This window comes from Anomaloglossus baeobatrachus, chromosome 12, assembly GCF_048569485.1.
Source record: "Anomaloglossus baeobatrachus isolate aAnoBae1 chromosome 12, aAnoBae1.hap1, whole genome shotgun sequence".
NCBI classification, from domain to species: Eukaryota; Metazoa; Chordata; class Amphibia; order Anura; family Aromobatidae; genus Anomaloglossus; species Anomaloglossus baeobatrachus.
In genome coordinates, this window is record NC_134364.1 from 56679761 (window position 1) to 56701961 (window position 22201).

Below are 22201 nucleotides of genomic sequence, written 5' to 3' on the forward strand. Positions count from 1 at the left end.
TATACTCCGCTGTGAGTGAAGAGGTGTTTGGCAATTCCATTCATTTGTATGGGAAATCTGACGACATCTCCACTGACAGACGTGTGCAGTGGGGCCCCAGTCTCTATATAGATGCAGATCTTATAAGCATGAATGTGCCATAAAGGTACAAGTACCCCTTTTTAACATTTTTTATTTTTTTTTTTTTTTTTTTTTTTTTTTTTACTTATAGCCAAAAAAGTCTACGAAACGCCGAGCCCCCATTCAGGCCAGCACAGCCGGAGAAGCCATAGAGAAGATGTTAGAACAAAAGAAAATCTCCAGTAAAATTAACTACGATGTTTTGAGGGACCTTAACAGCAAAGGTGGCAGCACCCCCAAACACGAGGAAACCGTCACCGAGACCAAAGTGGCCCGCAGGAAAGCCTCAGCCAACAGGAGCCTGCCCAGTACCATCAGCAGCACAAACAAAAGGTAAGTCCGCCTCATCTCAGCATATAGCCGATGTTTACAGGCCACACAAGGAGCCTTTATTTTCTCTTGGTCTTGTGCTTTTTAGCAGGAGACTTGTGTTATGCATGCACTGCCAAACCCTGCACACATGTGTCTTCCGTCACGTGGAAACACCTTATCCCCTCGCACTGTTTGTGTTATCTTTCCTTTCTGATCTGCTTGCCTTCCACTTCATTGACATGACACATAACATGCTGCAGCGTTATCATGCTGAACTGCATGAAAGGGCGATCTTTCCTACTGGAAATGACAGGCAGAGATGTCTAGTGATGTAGAAATGCCCCGCGCTGGAGACGCTGGGCTGTGCAAAGTACGTTCATCTCATTGATCATGGAGTGATATGGTGGAGACCGGATACTGCATTGTGCAGGGAGGTAGAAGATTGCTGAAAATTACCGAATTGTAATTACACATCACTGATTGCCTTCATAATCTGGGGATCAACATTTCTTCTTCTGTGTCAGGCTATTGCAGGATACTGTTGTATCTGTAGTGAACCTATGGATCTGCAAGAATATTTTTTTCCCAGTACTCTGATGTATTTACTTGAGTGACCCTTCATTGAGTTCACCTTTGTAGTCTGAGCAGTAATAAAGCTATGAAGAGATCTGCAGTCATCTGTGTATTCACGTGGCAATTGAAAGTGGAGCTCTGTCTTTGCATAAAGCTTGTTGATATAATGTTATATGACATGTTGAGTGAAAAATAGATCCATCTGATCCCATCTTCCAATAACGTCACCTGCTGACAGGATTTGATAGAAACTTCTTAAAGGGAAACTGTCAGGTGATTTGTAGTGCAATACTAATTTTATCTTTTAAATTGGTCTCAAGATCACCTTTTAGGATCAGTAAGTTTTATTGCTCTACCTTATCCTGTTATTTTGCTGTAAGCTCTGTAGAATTCACTGTCTTCTGCACGCTAGCCATGAGTATGTAAATTCAATTTGCGTATTCACTGCTCCCCATACCCAACTCCAAAGTGCATTCACTATCACTGCTGAGATGTGGGAGAGAATAAGGGTGGGGGCAGCGCAAACTCCGTTCAGATTCCTGCCAGCTCTGAGAGGTGTGTGGGGGTGTGAAGGGGGGGGGGATAGGGCATGTGAAGTTTGTATTTACATGTGCTTGACGAGCTACTAAGTCACACTGAATTTTACGGAGTTTTCAACAAGATAACAGGATAAGGTAAACCAATAAAACTTACTGATCCTGAAAGGTTTCCTTAAGCCCTATTTATAGATAACATTAGTATTGCACTAGAAAATTAACTGACAGGTCCACTTTAACCCCTTAAACCCAGTACGTCATGGCAAAATTGCGGCCCTGGAGCCCCGGTGAGTGCGATCGGTTCACACAAACCTTAGATTCGGGAAGGAGGGGACCGCTGCCTGACATCAGGAGGGATGGTGCCTCCTTCCCGGGCCTATGGAGGCTGTGATTGGCTGATGAACGCCGCTCAGCCAATCACAGCCATTGAAAATGGATGAAACATTGAAATCCAGCCATGATCAGTGCAGCTATAGTACTGATCATTGGCTGGAGCTGGGTGATCGCTGCTTCACCCGGGAGAGCGATCCCTACAAGTGCCCTGGTAAGCACCTGCGCCCCCAATCGGCCACCCCTGCCCCCGATCTGTCAATCTCCTCTATCTGCTGCAGCCGCCTCCATCTGCCACCGCTCTCCCCCATCAGCCACTGCCCCCTCCATGAACTGCTGCCCGCTCTCTCCCATCCTCATCTACTGCCCCCTCCACCATCTCTCACCCTCCTCGATCTGCTGCCTGCTCTCCCATCTCTCACCTTCCCCGATCTGCTGCCCGCTCTCTCCCATCTCTCACCCTCCCCAATCTGCTGCCCCCTCTCTCACATCTCTCACCCTCCCATCTCTCACCCTCCTTGATCTGCTGCCCGCCCTCCCCCATCAGCCGCTGCCCCCTCCCTGATCTGCTGCCCCCTCTCTCACCCTCCATGATCTGCTGCCCGCCCTCCCCCATCAGCCGCTGCCTCCTCCCTGATCTGCTGCCCCCTCTCTCACCCTCCTTGATCTGCTGCCCCCTCCCCCACCTCTCACCCTCCCGATCTGCTGCCCCCTCCACCCTCTCTCATCCTCCCCGATCTGCTGCCTCCTCCACCCTCCCCGATTTGCTGCCCCCTCCACCCTCCACGATTTGCTACCCCCCTCCACGATTTGCTGCCCCCTCCACCCCCTCACCCCCACCCCCTCTCACCCTCCCTGATCTGCTGCCCCCTCCACCACCTCTCACCCTGATTTGCTGCCATCCCTCCCCCATCCTCCACCGCTCCTCTATTCACCATGCCATCTCCCATCATCCACCTCAACCTCCCCCATCCGCCTCGCCCTCTCCCATCCGCCTTGCCCTCTCCCATCCGCCACGCCCTCTCCCATCTTCTGCCGCGCCCTCTCCCATCTTCTGCCGCGCCCTCTCCCATCTTCTGCCGCGCCCTCTCCCATCTTCTGCCGCGCCCTCTCCCATCTTCTGCCGCGCCCTCTCCCATCTTCTGCCGCGCCCTCTCCCATCTTCTGCCGCGCCCTCTCCCATCTTCTGCCGCGCCCTCTCCCATCTTCTGCCGCGCCCTCTCCCATCTTCTGCCGCGCCCTCTCCCATCTTCTGCCGCGCCCTCTCCCATCTTCTGCCGCGCCCTCTCCCATCTTCTGCCGCGCCCTCTCCCATCTTCCGCCGCGCCCTCTCCCATCTTCCGCCGCGCCCTCTCCCATCTTCCGCCGCGCCCTCTCCCAACTTCCGACGCGCCCTCTCCCATCTTCCGCCGCGCCCTCTCCCATCTTCCGCCGCGCCCTTTCCCATCTTCCGCCGCGCCCTTTCCCATCTTCCGCCGCGCCCTCTCCCATCTTCTGCCGCGCCCTCTCCCATCTTCTGCCGCGCCCTCTCCCATCTTCCGCCGCGCCCTCTCCCATCTTCCGCCGCGCCCTCTCCCATCTTCCGCCACGCCCTCTCCCATCTTCCGCCACGCCCTCTCCCATCTTCCGCCGCGCCCTCTCCCATCTTCCGCCGCGCCCTCTCCCATCTTCCGCCGCGCCCTCTCCCATCTTCCGCCGCGCCTCCATCCGCCGCACACTCTCCCATCCTTCATCTTTTTTTCCATCCCATTTAGTCCCCCCCCCTTTGCATGCATCATCTCGCAGGGTCGTTCTCTTCCAGACAGGAGTGTGCGGCTGTGCCAGGTCATGCGATGCGAGATTCATGCAACGCTCTCATGCATCGCTCTCACGTCTAGTTTCCAAAATGGGGTCACCTGTGAGTGAGCTCCATTGTTTAGGCACCTCAGGGGGACTCCAAACGCAACATGGCATCCGCTAATAATTCCAACCAATTTTGCTGTGAAATGGCGCTTCTTCTCTTCTGATCCCCGCCATGCACCCAAACAATTTATTTCCACCACATATGAGGCTATCTGTTTACTCAGTAGAAATTGCACAATACATTTTATGGTGCATTTTTTCCTGATACCCTTGTGAAAAAAAAGCTGCCTGGTTGAAATTACAATTTCGTGGTAAGACAAAAAAATATTTTCACGGCTTAACAATATAAACTTTTGTGAAGCCTCCAGGAGTTCAAAGTGCTCACTAAACATCTAGATAAATTCCATGAGGGGGTCTAGTTTCCAAAATGGGGTCACTTGTGGGGAGCTCCATTGTTTAGGCACCTCAGGGGGTCTTCAAACGCAATATTGCATGCGCTAATGATTCCAGACAATTTTGCTTTCAAAAATCAAATGATGCTCCTTCCCTTCCGAGCCTTGCAGTGCGCCCAAACAATTGATTTCCACCACATATGAGATATCGGTGTACTCAGGAGAAATTGCACAATTAATTTTATGGTGCATTTTTCCTGATACCCTTGTGAAAATGCTAAATATTATGGCTAAAGTAACATTTTTGTGTAAAAAAAAAAAAAAAGTAAACTTTTCATTTTTTCCTTCTACATTGCTTTGGTTGCTGTGCAGCTTTTAAAGGGTTGATAAACTTCTTGGATGTGGTTTTGAGCAGAGTGAGGGGTGCAGATTTTAGAATGGGGTCACTTTTGGGTATTTTCTGTCACCTAGGTTTCTCAAATCACTCCAAATGTGATGTAGTACCTAAAAAAAAATTTTTTTTTTGTACATTTTGTTGGAAAAATGAGAAATTGCTGATGAACTTTGACCCCTTCTAACTTCCTAACGGAAAAAAAAATTGTTTCGAAAATTGCGCTGGTGTAATGTAGACATGTGGGAAATGTTATTTAGTAACTATTTTGTGTGACATATCTCTCAGATTTATGGGCATAAAATTTCAAATTTTGTAAATTGCGAAATTTTCAAAATTTTCGCCAAATTTCCAAAATTTTCACAAATAAACGCAAAAAATATCGGCCTAAATTTACCACTGACATGAAGTACAATATGTCATTAAAAAAACAACGTCCGATCTGTTGAAGCGTTCCAGAGTTATAACCTCATAAAGTGACACTGGTCAAAATTGCAAAAAATGGCCGGGTCTTTAAGGTGAAAACAGGCTGGGGGCTGAAGGGGTTAAGGGTGCACACATCTTCTAGACACCAGCATTCACGCATAGTTTTTGCTATAGGAAGATGCTTCAGGAAAATGCCATTATCTTACATAAAGTGGATGGGATTTATAGAAATGTTTTGGGTTTTTTTTACTCTGCATAAATTGACCTGCGGTTTATGTTTGAAATCCACATCGTGTAAATTTCTCTTATGGATACGCTGAATTTTATGTGCCGACTGTCCCCATCGACTTGTAGTAGATGCGGAAAATCCCCAGGTAAACAAAATCTAGTATATTTCAACTGCGGAAATTCACTAAAAACGCACGTGAACTGCGCATGACTGTATCAATGACGTTTTGTCAAAGCTAAATACCGGGAAGTATCAAAGATAAAGCAGATCCATATAAAACGTGACCTACCAAAAAGAGACAAAACACAACTGCAGCGCCAAAGACGCAATAAAAGTCAAGGGGAAAAAGAAAACACAAGTGACTTTATTTAGATAATGCAAAAATTCTGCAGAAAATCTGCACACACCCCCCCCCCAATACTCATTTGTGCTGCAGAATTATAGAATTATTATTATTGTAGGAACGTAGCCTAAATTAGGCTTTGCGCGCACCTCCCTATATAACAATTACCATGCAACTCATCCAGACGCACCATGTGTTTGGCTTGGATTTGGGTCCATTGAGGATTTGGACAGGGTTCATGTCCTTTTGATGGCACAAATAGCCATGTTTGCTGCTTTCTGCTTGTCAAGTGTTGGAAACGTTGCTAGAATTTGGACACAAATGTAATAATCTACATTAAGACATTGAGTGGGAAGGAGAATGAAGACTGGCATTTCTTAGGCTGTTTTTGATCAAATCTCACTGGAATACGTTTCTCCAAATTCATTAAGTAGCATAAACCTCTTAATAATTGTGTTTCATCTTTAGGCTATCCGTGCCCCCAGAATCCGAAATCTTATCCAACTGGAATAATTATGTTTCTATTATTTAGCATACATTATAGTGATTCTGATTTCCCGCACCCCTCCCAGCACTATACACCCATCTTTACTGAAAGGAGACATGGCCAGTAAAGAAAAAAATGTCAAAAGTAGCAAATACATTTTTTTTATATGCCCTAACCCGCCAATACTCATAAGATGAACATCGGCTGAATCCACTGGTATCAACAGGTTCAGCTAACAGTCTAATGTGTATGGGGCCCCCAAAAAGATGATTGTTGAGGGGGCTAAAGGACTACACCCATATCCAAGATCCTATCCCAGTATGTAATAGGAGTAATAATATCTCCTGATATAGCCATGTTTCCGATCTCATGTGCACAGGACATTGTAGCACCTTTGGTATCCATGCATATAGTCACAGTCAGTTGCTCATGGCCATAACCATGGACACCTAAAGTCCTGCAATGCCCTGAACATGAGGTAAAAGACAGTAAATCACAAGAACTATACTATATTTCTAATTGGGGGTATTTGCTAATATTAATAATATTGCACCTACTGCATTTTGGGATAGGACCTTGAAGATGGGAAAACCCCTTTAACACAAAGTCCCATAAATTTCGAGCTCCCCCCTGAAGTCCCGAAAGAGGGTCAAATGACCCTAAAGCTGGGGTCACACTAAACGACAGCGACAACGACGTCGCTGTTACGTCACCATTTTCTGTGACGTAGCAGCGACCTTGTAAGTCGCTGTTATGATCGCTGCTTAGCTGTCAAACACAGCAGCCGAAGCAGCGATCATAACGACACGCGTCGCTGTGCTGCAACATGTGCAGAGAGCAGGGAGCCGCGCACACTGAGTGCTGGCTCCTTGCTCTCCTAGCTACAGTACACATCGGGTTAATTACACGATGTGTACTGCAGCTACATGTGCAGGGAGCAGGAGCCGGCGCTGGCAGCGTGAGAGCGGCGGAGGCTGGTAACGAAGGTAAATATCGGGTAACCACCTTGGTTACCTGATGTTTACCTTGGTTACAGCTTACCGCAGCTGCCAGATGCCGGCTCCTGCTCCCTGATCGCTTCATTTCGTCGCTCTCTCGCTGTCACACACAGCGATCTGTGCGTCACAGCGGGAGAGCGACGACCAAAAAATGAAGCTGGACATTCAGCAACGAGCGGCGACCTCACAGCAGGGGCCGGGTCGTTGCTGGATGTCAAACACAGCGACAGCGACGGGACGTCACTGCTACGTCACAGAAAATGGTGACGTAGCAGCGACGTCGTTGTCGCTGTGTGTGACACCACCTTTAGTCCAAACCGAATAGAACTAACTAAAAACTAAATGGCTAAACTCAATGGAAAACAACAACCTCCTGTGGTGCGACAGTAATGGCCTTAATTACAGAATAAAAGACGGTGATTATAGGATGTTAGCTAAAATCCTTCAGGTCATTCCACCTGTGTCTGGGTTCCAAAGGTAGAAATGTTAAATGACCCCTCTCTGGGACTTCTAGTGTTAAGGTTCTGGTATATCAGATTTCACACCTTTTAGACTGTTTATTTCTCCTTGTCAGAGACGGTCGCGATGGCTACCAGCTAAATGATCGGTTAAATCATCATTCGGCCAACAGCCATCTAACCTGTATGGGGGCTTTAGGCACAAGATAGGATGCTAAAAGGTCTGTGGGATCAGACTAATCCCTTGTATCTGCCCGTAGTTTTTTCTTAACCACAAGTCTCCTTTACACAAGAAGATATTCTGTCCGTAACCAATGCATATTATAGGAAGTTGATCAGCGCTTGTTTGCTTCCATGTATAAATTGTGTTTTCTGCAATCTTTCTCCCCCCCTCACTTTAGTTTATGGAAACAGACTAGTAATTTTTAGGCTAGAACAAAAAAGGAGTTCAGCTAACAAGCGTTTTCTGTTCTGTCGGCTGAATACAGGGCAATGATTGGGAAGGAACGATCCTGCGAATGATCATCAGCCCGTGTTACATTTAATCTGAATACCAGTACAAGCCGATTCTCATACTTGAGAGCATCAAACATGAGTTTGAAGAGACGTGGAAAGATCTTACAAAATGTACATGTTTCCAGTGTAAAGGTACCAGCCAGATGGGAATGGGTTAACAAATTCCGGGCATCGCTAATTTGATCATATGCCTTAAGAATGGAGTCCCACATGAGAGAAGGCCTACTTGATATTTCCTTTTATCTAGCTGTCAGACTTGTCTTGTCCGTTTCAGATCTATCACCGCGCTGAGGGAGATGAAATCCCTCTCTGGAGTATAGCAGACTGCCTGAGACTCCGCTGTGTTTTCCTACAGGCAGTGGGGGTCATAGAAAGTTAATGTGATTTATCATAAAGCTGGATTGCAGGCTGCAGAACACTGGGGGGGGCTGGCGGTGCAGTCAGGCGGTGGCGGCTGTGCATTACCGGATGATTCACCGACAATTCTCACATCCTGAAAAGATCCCTTCTCTTTATTCTGCCCGCTTAGCCATTGTCAAGTTTTATAAAGTTAATCAACTTTTTTTTTTTCTTCTCCTTGAAGATAAGATTAGTGTCACACCAGCTCAGATCCTATAGGAATAATCCACACATGAACTACTCCGTCCAATGTAGGAGGGCAGTTTAACCCATTAACCCGCTTAATCGTCCTTTGGTCGAGATTCATGGCTGTGATGGGCTCCTTCAGGAGTATTTTATGACACACATACAGTATATCAGAAAAGTGAGTACACCCCTAAAAGATTTTTGTAATTATTTTATATCTTTTCCTGGGAAAATACTGAAGATATGACACAAGATACAATATAAAGTAGTCATTGTATATATAGCTTGTACACAGACGACATTCATTTTATAAAAAATCATCTTGGCTATCTCATACATAAATGTGACTTGCAGCTGTTTAGCATATTATTACTTATGCAGATTCTTATTTTACTGCATTTACTGTTTTGCTTCTGGTGGTGGAAAAATATTTTTCTTCCTGTATACTACAAATTACAACCTGTTCTCACATTCCCTAATAGCTCAGTGTGTTAAGTTGATTCCCAAGCGAAAAGTCACTGGTTTAAATCGAGGAGAAGCCATAAAGAAGATTTCCCAAGAAAAGAGAAGCAGCATCATCCAGCTCATTGATAGCGGACAAGAAAATTGCTAAACTGCATCATGTAAGGCCATGACAGTTGGCAGAATATGGAATGAAGTCCATCCATCCATTCCAAAGCCAAACAGGTGGACGTCCAGACAAAATAACGGAGTCAACAAGTCTGCTCATCGCAAGGTCTATCAGTTCTGGTGCGACAAACACGGCACTGGAGATGGCTCGTATGCTTCATACCAGTGAGATCACAGACGTCCATGCAAACACCATGCAACGCACAAAACGCAAGTCTGGAATGGTGGCTATATAGGAGTATCCTACAAGACAAATCATTTTTTACAGTCAAGTGCTATATGTATCAAACGGATGACATGGTGTTCTAGCAGGACAATGACTCGAAGCATACATCGAGATTGGCGAAGAAATGGTTCAATGATAATGAAGTAAATGAGCTGGATTGTCCCCACAGTCCCCAGACCTCAACCCAATTCAACGCTTGTGGGTAGAGCTGTATACATCCCCAGTGAGTCGACCTGTATGCACCAACAATGGGAATGTGTAAAAGAGACCTGGGATCAGAATTTGGTTGAGACATGCTTGAATCTGATCGGGAGCATGCCCAGAAGGATTCAGGCCGTGTTGAAAACCAAAATGTAGATTTACAAAAATTTAAAATTTAAATTTTTAGGAGCAAAACAATAACAATAACAATGCAGTGACATGACAATAATCTGCATAACTAATCATATGCTAAATAGTTGCAAGCCAAATTTATGTATGAGATAGCAAAAATGATTGTCTATAAAATGAAGGTCATCTCACACTCAAAAATGTAGTGGATGATGAGATATGGAGCCTGAAAGCCAAAAGTTCAAACATTGTTACCCTTTTGCTCGTCCTTGTATATACGGCATGTCTGACTGCGCTGACTAATAAGAGTGCTTTAATTGGATGCTTATTCTTGCCATTAATAATTTGTTCCTATGCTGGTAGACACTGGGCACTGGTCTAATGATATGGGGTTTTAGTTCCTCTCTGCTCTCCTGAGTTATCCATTTTAGTATATATTTGTTTACCATGACATTTCAGAGCAGTAACCGGATCATACAATCACAACTAACATGTTAAAGGCTCTGTGAACATTTGCGGTAATTTTGTGCCTCCACAAAGTGTGACCCTGAAGTTATACATTACTGCTAAGCTGACTACTAGGATTAGTTGTCGCTGCCGGATAATAGTTTACTAATGTACATTACAAAATACTACTTACACAGACGTTTCAGAGAAATTGCTGCATTCGGCGTAGAAAGGTGCACAGGGTACAGAGGAAACCATGTAGAATGACACTGAGCTCTGAACCAGCAGGTCCACAAGCTAGCCCCTCAGAGTAGAGATTAGTGTGTGTTTCGCAATACGCTCTGTTGGGCATGTACATCACAAAATTGAGTACACCTGTTGACATATTTGTAAAAATTTGATATCTTTTCATAGACAACCTTGAAGATCTGACACTTTGATATAATGTACAGAAGTGTGCAGCTTGTGTAACTGTAAATTTGGTGCCCTCTAAATAACTTTGTCATTAATGCCTAAACCACTGGCAACAAAAGTGAGTACATACTTTTGTTGCACACAGCGAAATTTGCCAAATTGTTCCCAAAGTGTCAATATTTTGTGTGGCCACCATTATTTTCAAGCATGGCCTTAATTCTCTTGGGCGTGGAGCTCACTAGAGCTTTACAGGAGCCACTGACAACAACACAGAGCTGGTGGGTATTAGAGACCTTGTGCTCCTCCACCTTCCATTTGAGGAGGCTCCAGAGATGCTCCATAGGGTTTAGGTCAGTCTGGAAACGCTTGGGCAGTCAAGCACTTTTACCCTCAGTGTATTTAGTAAGGCAGTGGGTGTTTTGGAGATGTTTGGGGTCATTATCATGTAGGAATATGAATAGATGGGATCATGCTCTTCAATATGTCACAGCCCATGTTGCCATTCATGGTTCCCTCAATGAACTGTATCTCCTCACAGCCGGCAGCACTCATGCAACCCCAAACCATGACACTCCCACTACCATGCCTGACTGTAGGCAGGACACACTTGTCTTTGTCCTCCACACCTGGTTGTCGCCACACACGCTTGACACCATCTGACCCAAATATGTTTATCTTGGTCTCATCAGACCACAGGACATGGCTCCAGTAGTTCATGTCCTAATAGCTGGATGTTGTTATGAAGAGGGCACCAAATTTACACTGTTGTAAGAGCTTATATCAGTGTCATATCTTCAGTGTTTTCCCATGAAAAGATTTATTAATATATTTACAAAAATGTGAGGGGTGTACTCACTTTTCTGATATACTGTACCTCACTAGCAATTCTAACTTGCAGAGGCATGTCAGTGAGGGGCAGAGGAGATGAGGGGTATAGCTATGAGGGAATGGACAAGAGAAAATGATATAAAAAGACACTGCGCTCTGAACCCGCAAGTCCACAAGCGGACTTATCGGATGAAGCCGAGAACAGTGTAAGTTTCCAAATAAACTGTTAGACAAAACAATTTGTCCTACCCCGGGCAATAATGTGCCTATTTATGTGTTAGCACTTTTCTTTAGCTTCTTAGTAGTTTTCCTGTTGGGAGCTGCAGCTGCTTTTCTTTGCCTGTGGGGAGATCAGCAGTCTTGTCTGTGTCTAGTTCTGTACAAGCTGTTATGTAGCAGGGACAGGCTCTCCGCGCTCACACACTGTCACTGCGCTTGCTTTTCCACTACAAGTTCTGAGAAGGATGATTTATTATGTATTTAATAAATGATTGGGCCTCTGCCTGTCGGCAGCTGCAACGGGAGCTTCACTCCTGATAAATAACGAATGGGCAATGCACAATGATTGACAAGACTGTGGGAATGAGTCTGTGCATTAGTAAACAATGTTCTTTACAGTGTTGTAGGATGGATCATGACTAGGGGTCCTTTACACTTCCAGATTATCTGCCCGTATTGAACTCTAATTGACAGAATAGCATGTTGATTGGCACACTTTGAGCTTTTACTTTCACCCATCTCCGCATTCACGTACGGTCATTACTACAGTCCTTTGTCCCCATACGGTTTGCATGTTTTTGGCAGCACATATTTGTTTACTCAAGGGGAAGTGCTGCTTATTGGACATTTGGTCTTTTTCCAGCCGATTGTTGGCATGTTTATATGGGCAATGATAGGGAATGGACAGTCATCAGCCCATGTAAATTATACCAGTCCAACTACTGTAGGGCAATCTAGTGGTGGCCGATGGCACATCATACTGAAGCTCTGTAGGCCACTAGTTTATCAGTGAGATTGAAAGTGGTAAAGCTGACAGAAGTAGAGTTTTGTGGTCTTTTCTTTGCCTATTATATTAAATTTTGTTTCACGTTTGCTTTAGACATCTTGTTCCAGATACATATTCATAAAGGCTGCTTTACACGCAGCGACATCGCTCTTGATGTCGCTTGTGAAAGCACCCGCCCCGTCTTTGAGCGTCACGGGAAAATCGCTGCCCGTGGCGTACAAAATCGCTAGTACCCGTCACACATACTTACCTTCCAAACAACGTCGTTGTGGCCGGTGAACCGCCTCTTTTCTATGGGGGCGGTTCGTGCGGCGTCAGCGACGTAACATGGCAGGCGTCCAATAGAAGCAGAGGGGCGGAGAGCAGCTGCATGAAAGTCACACCCATCTCGTTGCCGGAGGACGCAGGTACGGTGTTGTTCGTCGTTCCTGGGGTGTCACACGTAGCAATGTGTGCTGCCTCAGGAACGACGAACAACCTGCGTCCAAAATCAGCAACGACATTTGGGAAATGGACAACGTGTCAACAATCAACGATTTGGTGAGTATTTTGCATTGTTTACGGTCGCTCGTACGTGTCACACGCAACACCGTCGCTAACTAGGCCGGATGTGCGTCACGAATTCCATGACCCCCAACGACATCTCGTTAGCGAAAAAAAGAGAAAAAAAGTGTATTTACACTGAACCAAAATGTAAACATCAAACTTTTGTATTTGCTCCTATTTTTAATGAGCGGAATGCAAAGATTTACAACGTTTCCTATATGCACACAAGGGTTTTACTCTCAAGTATTGGTCACAAATTTGTCTAAATCTGTGATAGTGATATCTTCTCCTTTGCTGAGATAATCCATCCACCACACAGGTGTGGCATATCAAGATGCAGATTAGACAGCATGATTATTGTACAGGTGTGCCTTAAGGTGGTGTCACACATAGCGACGACGACAACAACGTCGCTGCTAAGTCACCATTTTCTGTGACGTAGCAGCGACGTCCTGCCACTGTCGCTTGGTGTGACATCCGGCAACGACCTGGCCCCTGCTGTGAGGTCGCCGGTCGTTGCTGAATGTCCTGCTTCATTTTTTGGACGTTGCTCTCCCGCTGTGAAGTACACATCGCTGTGTGTGACAGCGAGAGCGTGACGAACTGAAGCGAGCAGGGAGCCGGCTTCTGGCAGCCTGTGGTAAGCTGTAACCACGGTAAACATCGGGTAACCAAGAAGCCCTTTCCTTGGTTACCCGATATTTACCTTAGTTACTAGCGTCCGCCGCTCTCATGCTGCTAGTGCCGGCTCCCTGCTCCCTGCATACGTAGCTGGAGTACACATCGGGTAATTAACCCAGTGTGTACTCTGGCTAGGAGTGCAGGGAGCCAGCGCTAAGCGGTGTGCTCTCGCGCTCCCTGCTCCCTGCACACGTAGCTGGAGTACTCATCTGGTAATTAACCTGATGTGTACTCTGGCTAGGAGTGCAGAGAACAGGGAGCCAGCACTGGCAGCGTGAGAGCAGCGGATGCTAGTAACTAAGGTAAATATCGGATAACCAAGAGAAGTGCATTCCTTGGTTACCCGATATTTACCTTAGTTACGCTTCCACGTGTCGCTGCTGGCTGGGGGCTGGGGGCTGGTCGCTGGTGAGATCTGCCTGTTTGACAGCTCACCAGCGACCATGTAACGATGCAGCAGCGATCCTGATAAGGTCAGATCGCTGGTCGTGATCGCTGCTGCGTCCTGGGTAATTTAAGAAGATATTTCTTCTAGTTAATGTAAGGTAAATCATAAAAGCGTCAATCAGACCTCAATGTGATCTCTTTGTTCCCGTAGAAAAGTGCAGGATAGTCAATGGACTGGAAAGGAGAAACACATCATCGATATATTTTCCAGAAAAGAGCCAGTTTAATTTGCAGGTACCATCAAATCACGACTATGACGCATCCATTCTGACTACGGAGCCATTATATTCATTACAACAAGGAGCCGCACTGAGCTGAACTGGTAACTCTCCACCAGCCTGGCCAAGCCGCAGACGATGGATTATAGCTCATAATACACTGAACAAAAATATAAACAACACTTGTTTTTGCTCCCATTTTTCATGAGCTGAGCTCAAAGATCAAAGACTTTTCTATAGACACAAAAGGCCTTTTTCTCTCAAATATCATTCACAAATGTGTCTAAACAGGGAGCGTGAGAGCACACCGCTTAGCGCTGGCTCCCTGCACTCCTAGCCAGAGTACACACCGGGTTAATTACCCGATGTGTACTCCAGCTACGTATGCAGGGAGCAGGGAGCCGGCACTAGCAGCATGAGAGCGGCGGACGCTAGTAACTAAGGTAAATATCGGGTAACCAAGGAAAGGGCTTCTTGGTTACCCGATGTTTACCGTGGTTACAGCTTACCACAGGCTGCCAGAAGCCGGCTCCCTGCTCGCTTCAGTTCGTCACGCTCTCGCTGTCACACACAGCGATGTGTACTTCACAGCGGGAGAGCAACGTCCAAAAAATGAAGCAGGACATTCAGCAACGACCGGCGACCTCACAGCAGGGGCCAGGTCGTTGCTGGATGTCACACCAAGCGACAGCGGCAGGACGTCGCTGCTACGTCACAGAAAATGGTGACTTAGCAGCGACGTCGTCGTCGCCGCTATGTGTGACACCACCTTAAGGCACACCTGTACAATAATCATGCTGTCTAATCAACATCTTGATATGCAGCACCTGTGCGGTGGATGGATTATCTCGGCAAAGGAGAAGTGCTCACTAACACAAATTTAGACACATTTGTGAATGATATTTGAGAGAAAAAGGCCTTTTGTGTCTTTAGAAAAGTCTTTGATCTTTGAGCTCAGCTCATGAAAAATGGGAGAAAAAACAAGTGTTGTTTATATTTTTGTTCAGTGTATTATGAGCTATAATCCATCGTCTGCGGCTTGGCCAGGCTGGTGGAGAGTTGCCAGTTCAGCTCAGTGCGGCTCCGTGTTGTAATGAATATAATGGCTCCGTAGTCAGAATGGATGCGTCATAGTCGTGATTTGATGGTACCTGCAAATTAAACTGGCTCTTTTCTGGAAGATTTATCGATGATGTGTTTTTCCTTTCCAGTCCATTGACTATCCTGCACTTTTCTACGGGAACAAAGAGATCACATTGAGGTCTGATTGACGCTTTTATGATTTACCTTACATTAACTAGAAGAAATATCTTCTTAAATTACCCAGGAAGCTCAATCTTTAGGAAGGAGGGGGTCCAGGCCACGAGATGTTTCCAGCGCACATCTGAGCTCACTAATGATATCTGAGAGGACAGGATGTATTATTAGAGTAATAATCTTGTCTGGTTAATCCCATGAACACCTTGTCTGGGGAAGAATGGAAAAGTACTGCGAGGAAGGATCGCAGTGCTGGAGGTTGTACGCTCAGGGATGTAAATACATTAGGAGCAGCCTTTGTCAGGCATATTGGTAAAATCTGATTATTTTCTCTTTGATGTTCATCCGGAGTTTCTTCAAGGAAGGAGGGAGCGCTGCGATGAATTCTGCAGCCTTTTCTTCCACACGTACACAGAAAGCACCTAGACTTTACAGGCAATATGATCCTCTGTCATTGATACATGTGAGAAAACCACATTGGTAAAGTCTGTCATCTTGGTCCACTACTGGTTTCCAGAACAAGGGGAGACTAAATTGTCTTAACCATATATCACACCTCCTAGTTTAGTTACTAAACATCTGATCCAACATTTTTCTCTGATTTCTGTCCTATGACACGTGTTATTTTCCTGGTGTTTGTCCATCAGCCGCTCCTTCATATCACAGAAAATGTGCTTTGTCTAACATTGAGAGCAATTATTACTTACATAAGTTTATATTTTGCATTTCATACATGTTATTGTTGCTCCTCTTTGAGAGAAGAGAAATATATTCTGGTAATAGGGTAAGTTTGGTGTCTACACCGGATGCAGATCTTGTCAAATACTCTAAATGTATCCATAGGGCTTCTTTCACCCAGCGTAGGGGGAGTCCTTTTGGCTTTCCTCATGCCGGTAATTCTTGGTATACCTTTTTTTTGTGTTATAAGGCTTTGGCTTTACCGAGAAACGATAGAATGATGAAACTTTACATTTATTCCACATACTCTTCACTGATGTCAACACACTTCTTACATCGGTATTCCAAGTTCTGTAAGCCTTACAAAAAGAAGGATTTCTGTTGTGCCTCAAACCAGGCATCCGTAGCAGCCATGGCATCAGAAATGGTGTTACATTTGGTAGCCTTAAGGTGTTTCTTCAGGTTTGGAAACAGATGATAGTTGGAGGGAGCTTGATCTGGTAAATAAGGTGGGTGGTCAACCAGCTGAAAGCCCAGCTCTGCCAGTTTTGCCGTGGTCACTTGTGCAGTGTGAGCGGAGGCGTTGTCTTGCAGGAACAAAATTCCTTTAGACAGCTTGCCGTGACTTTTGGCCTTCAGAGGTGCATCCAATTGGTCCAAATGTTCAATGTAATATCTTGCATTGATGGTGGAACCCTTTTGAAGGTAGTCCACTAGCAGCATGCCCTCCTTATCCCAGAACACAGACTCCATCAGCTTTAGTGGCTGATTTTTGCATCCTGAACTTCTTTGGATAAGTAGAACCACTGTGCCTCCGCTCTTTTGACTGCTCCTTGTTTTCAGGGTCATACAAATAAATCCAGGTCTCATCCATAGAGACCAGTCGATCCAGGAAGTTATCAGTCCAGAAACGCTGACAAATGGACTGGGAAGTTTTCATTCGCATGCGTCTCTGATCTGTTGTCAGACATTTGGGGACCCACTTTGCAGCTTCCTCATGTCCAAATGTTCATGGATAATGACACAAACACGTTCACAAGAAATCCCCATGATGTCTGCTATTGCTTTAGCTGAAATTCGTCGATTCTCCAGTATGAGGTTGTGCACAGCATCTACGATCACCGGAACAACCACCACTCTTGATCGTCCAGGATGTTCCGTCCAGGATGTCTTCATCATTTGTGCTGAAGTGGCCCATTTTAAATTTGGCAACCAAGTTCATAACTGTGGAATATGACGGGCATTGATCCCCCAATGTCTGCGACATATCACTATGAATATCCTTTGCGGACTTTCTTTGCAGAACCAAGAATTTTATCACTCCTCTGCTTTCAGTTGCTGTGAATATCGCATTAGACTCCGCCATTTTGTTTTCCAACGTGCATAGAACACTGTTGCCATAAGCTACCAACACAAAATTTTTAAAACAAATATTGGACACATAAGGCTTTCATGTGATATAACATTATATACCATAGAAACAAAAAAAACACAAAGCCAAAGACTTATCAGCAGCCCCTCTTAATGTTCCCATTTTGGTCCTCATCTCTTAGTAATGTTCTCCTTGTAATAATGTGCATCGTCCTGATCCCCATTCTGTAGTAATGTGTCCATCCATGTCTCCATCCTGTAGTAATGTGCTCATCCTGCATTAATGTGGCCCATTTTTGTCCCCATTTAGAAATGTGCCCATGCAGGTCCTCTGTGTAGTAAAGTCCCATTTACTGGTCCTCTTCTTGTAGCAATGTCCCATCCTGGTCCCCCATTGTGCCATTCTTCACACACACACACACACACACACACACACACACACACACACACACACACACACACCACACACACCACACACCACACACCACACACACACACACACACTTGTCCTCCATTCACTCAGCGTCCTCTTCTCTGCTTCTTGCGACTCGCAGGCACGTGGACCCAGTAACTATCGGAGCTGATACAGGGGCCGCTGCTGTCAGTGCTTCATCATGATATTCAGATGAACGTTTTGCCGGCGCTGCGCAGTTGAGGTCTCCCTGCACAACTATTTCAATGGCAGCCTTCAGCCAATCAGAGGCAGCAGCTGACGGCATACGCATTAGCTGCTTGCCTCTGATTGGCCGTCGGCTGCCATTGAAAAAGTTGTGCTCGGAGAGCTCGACTGCGCAGTGGCGGCAAAACATTTATCTGAATTTCAGATGAAGCGCTGACAGCGGCGGCCCCTGCATCAGCAGCGAACGTTCCCAGATCCAGGTGCCTGCGGACCACAAGAAGGAGCCTGAGGGGCCGCATGTGGGCTGTGTGTTTGAGACCCTTTTTTAAAAGCTTTGCTGCACTGGTAAAAGAAAATGAGCTATGGACCAGCAGAGACTTTTTTTTTTCTCATTAAATCCTGTATACTGGCTGATAGCGTTGTAATAATATTACCTGCATAACACAGATAATAATTTCCGGGATATTTTATACTCGCAGTTACTTTGCCATTGTAGCAAAAGTTGTATAATCACCTCTTCTATAGCCGCTTGCTGCCAAAATGTTGCTGCAGTAAAGATGTCCGCTCCAGGGCAGTTCTTGTGTAGAACACAAGTCTTGTTGATAGACTGCAATTAAAGGTAAGACGATCTGACAGAAGATCCAGACAGACATTTTCCTTTTCTTTTGGAAGTTATGCCCCAGGGACAAATGTAAGGAGGAGCATTGAGAGGAGAGGAATCTGAGTATTAGGTATCGTTTGCATGATTTCTTTTCCAACTCTATTTTTTTCTTTGCAGGTTGGTGTTATATAAGTTTATGGTGGGTTTGTGTGAGGTGACTGGTTACAACATGAACATGGATATTTGAAGGGAATTTCCAAAAATCAATCTGTGTGTCGGCTTTTCCAGATGTGTGCCTTCATTTCGTGACACAGTCTTTATTACAGTAACGGCCGTTATCATGAATATTTAGTTTTTTCCAGGTGCATATTAATACAAATTTACGATTATTTCTATATGAACAGAGAGGGTAAGTCCCTCATACACATAAGATAGCTGAGTCTCCCAGCTACTCCATACACAGCAATTCTCAGCCTGGCAGAGAGCCGCGGTCAGGATCCTCTGGTGATGGCTTATCTCCTAGAGAACAAATGGACCGGTCGTTGGAAATCTAACATCTTGATCTGTATGTCCTCCATCATCAGTCGGTCTTCTGGAGACCCCTTCCTCCCCCCACTGAATTCTGACAACCTTTATCTAATGTGTGCAATGGCTTTAAGGCTCTGTGTAGACTGTGTCAGAGCCTTTTATTGGTGGTGTAAATCCAGGGAATTAGCTTCCACTTAGGGTACCTTCACACTTTAGCGATGCAACAGCAATCCGACCAGCGATCTGACCTGGTCAGGATCGCTGCTGCATCGCTACATGGTCGCTGGTGAGCTGTCAAACAGGCAGATCTCACCAGTGACCAGCCCCCAACCAGCAGCGACGTGCAAGCGACGCTGCGCTTGCACGGAGCCAGCGTCTGGAAGCTGCGGACACTGGTAACTAAGGTAAACATCGGGTATGGTTACCCGATGTTTACATTAGTTACCAGCGCACACCGCTTAGCTTAGCGCTGGCTCCTTGCTCTCCTAGCTACAGTACACATCGGGTTAATTAACCCGATGTGTACAGCAGCTACATGTGCAGAGAGCCGGAGCCGGCAGCACAGGCAGCGTGAGAGCTGCGGAGGCTGGTAACTAAGGTAAATATCGGGTAACCACCTTGGTTACCGATGTTTATCTTGGTTACAGCTTACCGCAGCTGCCAGACGCCGGCTCCTGCTCCCTGCTCGCTTCATTTGTCGCTCTCTCGCTGTCACACACAGCGATCTGTGTGTCACAGTGGGAGAGCGCCTTTGAAGAAAACGAACCAGGGCTGTGTGTAACGAGCAGCGATCTCGCAGCAGGGGCCAGATCGCTGCTCAGTGTCACACACAGCGAGATCGCTAATGAGGTCACTGCTGCGTCACAAAAAGCGTGACTCAGCAGCGATCTCGGCAGCGAGCTCGCTGTGTGTGAAGCACCCCTTACCTCCCATTTATGCCACTGTATAGGTATTGGATGGTGAATGTTGATTATAAAGATCATTTTGTAAAGAAAAAAAAATGTGCACTGCAAGGTATGCTTCTTTTAATGTATAGAAATACATATTATGCTGCATTTTTTATGAAGTTGAAAAAAAATACTACCCCGAGGGGAGGCCAAAAGAATAGGGCGTTAGCCTCTGTCAGCCCTATGGATATGTTAGCGGACTACACCAGGAGCTATACCCAATATAGGCTCAAATGCAGGCCGCACAGATATAAACTGCAGGCGCTGATTGATGGGATTTGTAGTCCTACCTTGGTTACAGAGCCCTATGATTGCAATACATGCATGGGGTAGAAAAAGGAAACTTTATAAGTGCGAGGTTAGAGAGACTCTATGGCATGATGCATTCAGGTGATGTTCTCTATGAACCAGATGCATTATGTTGGCACAGGGTAGGACACCATTGCATTTTCTCATGCCATCTGCAGAGCTGGCATAATGCTTTTGTCTATGGGAGTCCTAAGGTGTCTCCGGGAGCTTCCCACATCGTTCTGTGATCCAGCATTAGACGTTTTTGATGTCCGCCCCATTACCAAAAGGCATTGTGTTAGGTATCTGCAGGCAGCTATGCTCCTCTGTAAAGGAAAGTAGAACATATGGTGGTCAGGAAGGTGACAGGTTACAGCTTTTAACCCCTCTACGTGTGTGTAGCAGTGTCTCCCCCTTTTTGTGTAGAGCGTGAGTGCCCCTCTCTTCCCGTGTTCTGCGGAGAGATGGAGAGCGCGGGCAGTGCCAGTCTTCCAATATCTCCCTATTGTATCTGAGTGAAGTTCAAGGTGACATCTGGCCACTTTCATAGAGCCACTTCAGTCTTGTGCTGCACTGTTAAAGCTGTCAGTTTTAAGGGCTGGTAATTTCATGTGATTCTTTGCAGCAAAATTTAAGACCAATGTCCTGTAATGTGGCATTGATAATGAAAGGTTAATACAGACCTTTCACCCAGACCAGACTCCTTTACAGGGTGCATGTACTAAAGAGGCGGCGCGCAAAAAAATACGTTCTGTCTTGTACAAAATGACATATACTTGTGTGTCGCCCTGGGCAAGCCAGGGGACACAGGTCACACACCACCACACCTTACATCCCAGGTAGGAACACCACAGCTAACCAAAAATCCTTGTTGCCTTCCTCCAGAGGCTGATGATTCACACCAGGGGGTGGGCCAGGCGGTTGGCTCCGCCCACCGAGGAGGTCACAGCTCTGGAGGCGGGAGAAACCAGGCAGTTCAGTTAGGGGAGTGAAGGAGTAAACAACTAAGTGAAAGTAGTGAAAGTAGAAAAGTGGAAAAGGAGGAAAGCAAGTGAGGTGACAAGAAGGAAGGAAAGCCTGAAGGGTCCAGCTTTGTGTAGGGCCAGGTCAGCAAGGTCAGCAACGGCGGTGACTGTCTGGAGGGGGACCGTTTGGAAGTTCCTGGAAGGACCCCGTTGGCTGTGTGCCCGGCGGTCTGGAGCAGTGTTCCGAAGGACAGTCAGCACCAGGGCAGGGGCCTCTCGGACCCCGGCAAGGCTAGGAGTCGCCAAATTTGCCGAATCCGTCAGTGAAGGGGACGTAGATCCCCCAACAACCAAGTCCCGATTGAAGGCAACAGCCCAGCCAGTATAGAAGAGACACCGCCACCGCCAAGGCACCCGTTTCTTAGGGCCAGCGCCTGCGGGCAAAGAGTAGAACTCCCCCGGTCCAGCTTGAAGCCGGGGAGCGGGTTACCGGTGGGGACCCATCGCAACCAACAAGTACATCGAGGTGCAAGGAAAAGGGACATCACCGTCACCTACCGGGAGAGCAAGTGCAGCCGTCCGTGGGACCGTCTATCCAGCCGTTGGTTTACCGTAAAAACTGTGTCACGTCTCAGG

At 46.2% G+C, this 22201-nt stretch overlaps 1 protein-coding gene across 1 annotated transcript in view; it reads left to right on the forward strand.

Moving 5' to 3' along the window:
• Positions 1 to 22201, forward strand: part of BRF1 (BRF1 general transcription factor IIIB subunit) — a 358870-nt gene that overhangs the window by 287565 nt on the left and 49104 nt on the right. The window contains exon 15 of the mRNA XM_075330967.1: positions 212 to 453. Coding sequence (XP_075187082.1) covers positions 212 to 453 — 242 coding nt within the window. The remainder of the gene's footprint in view (positions 1 to 211; positions 454 to 22201) is intronic.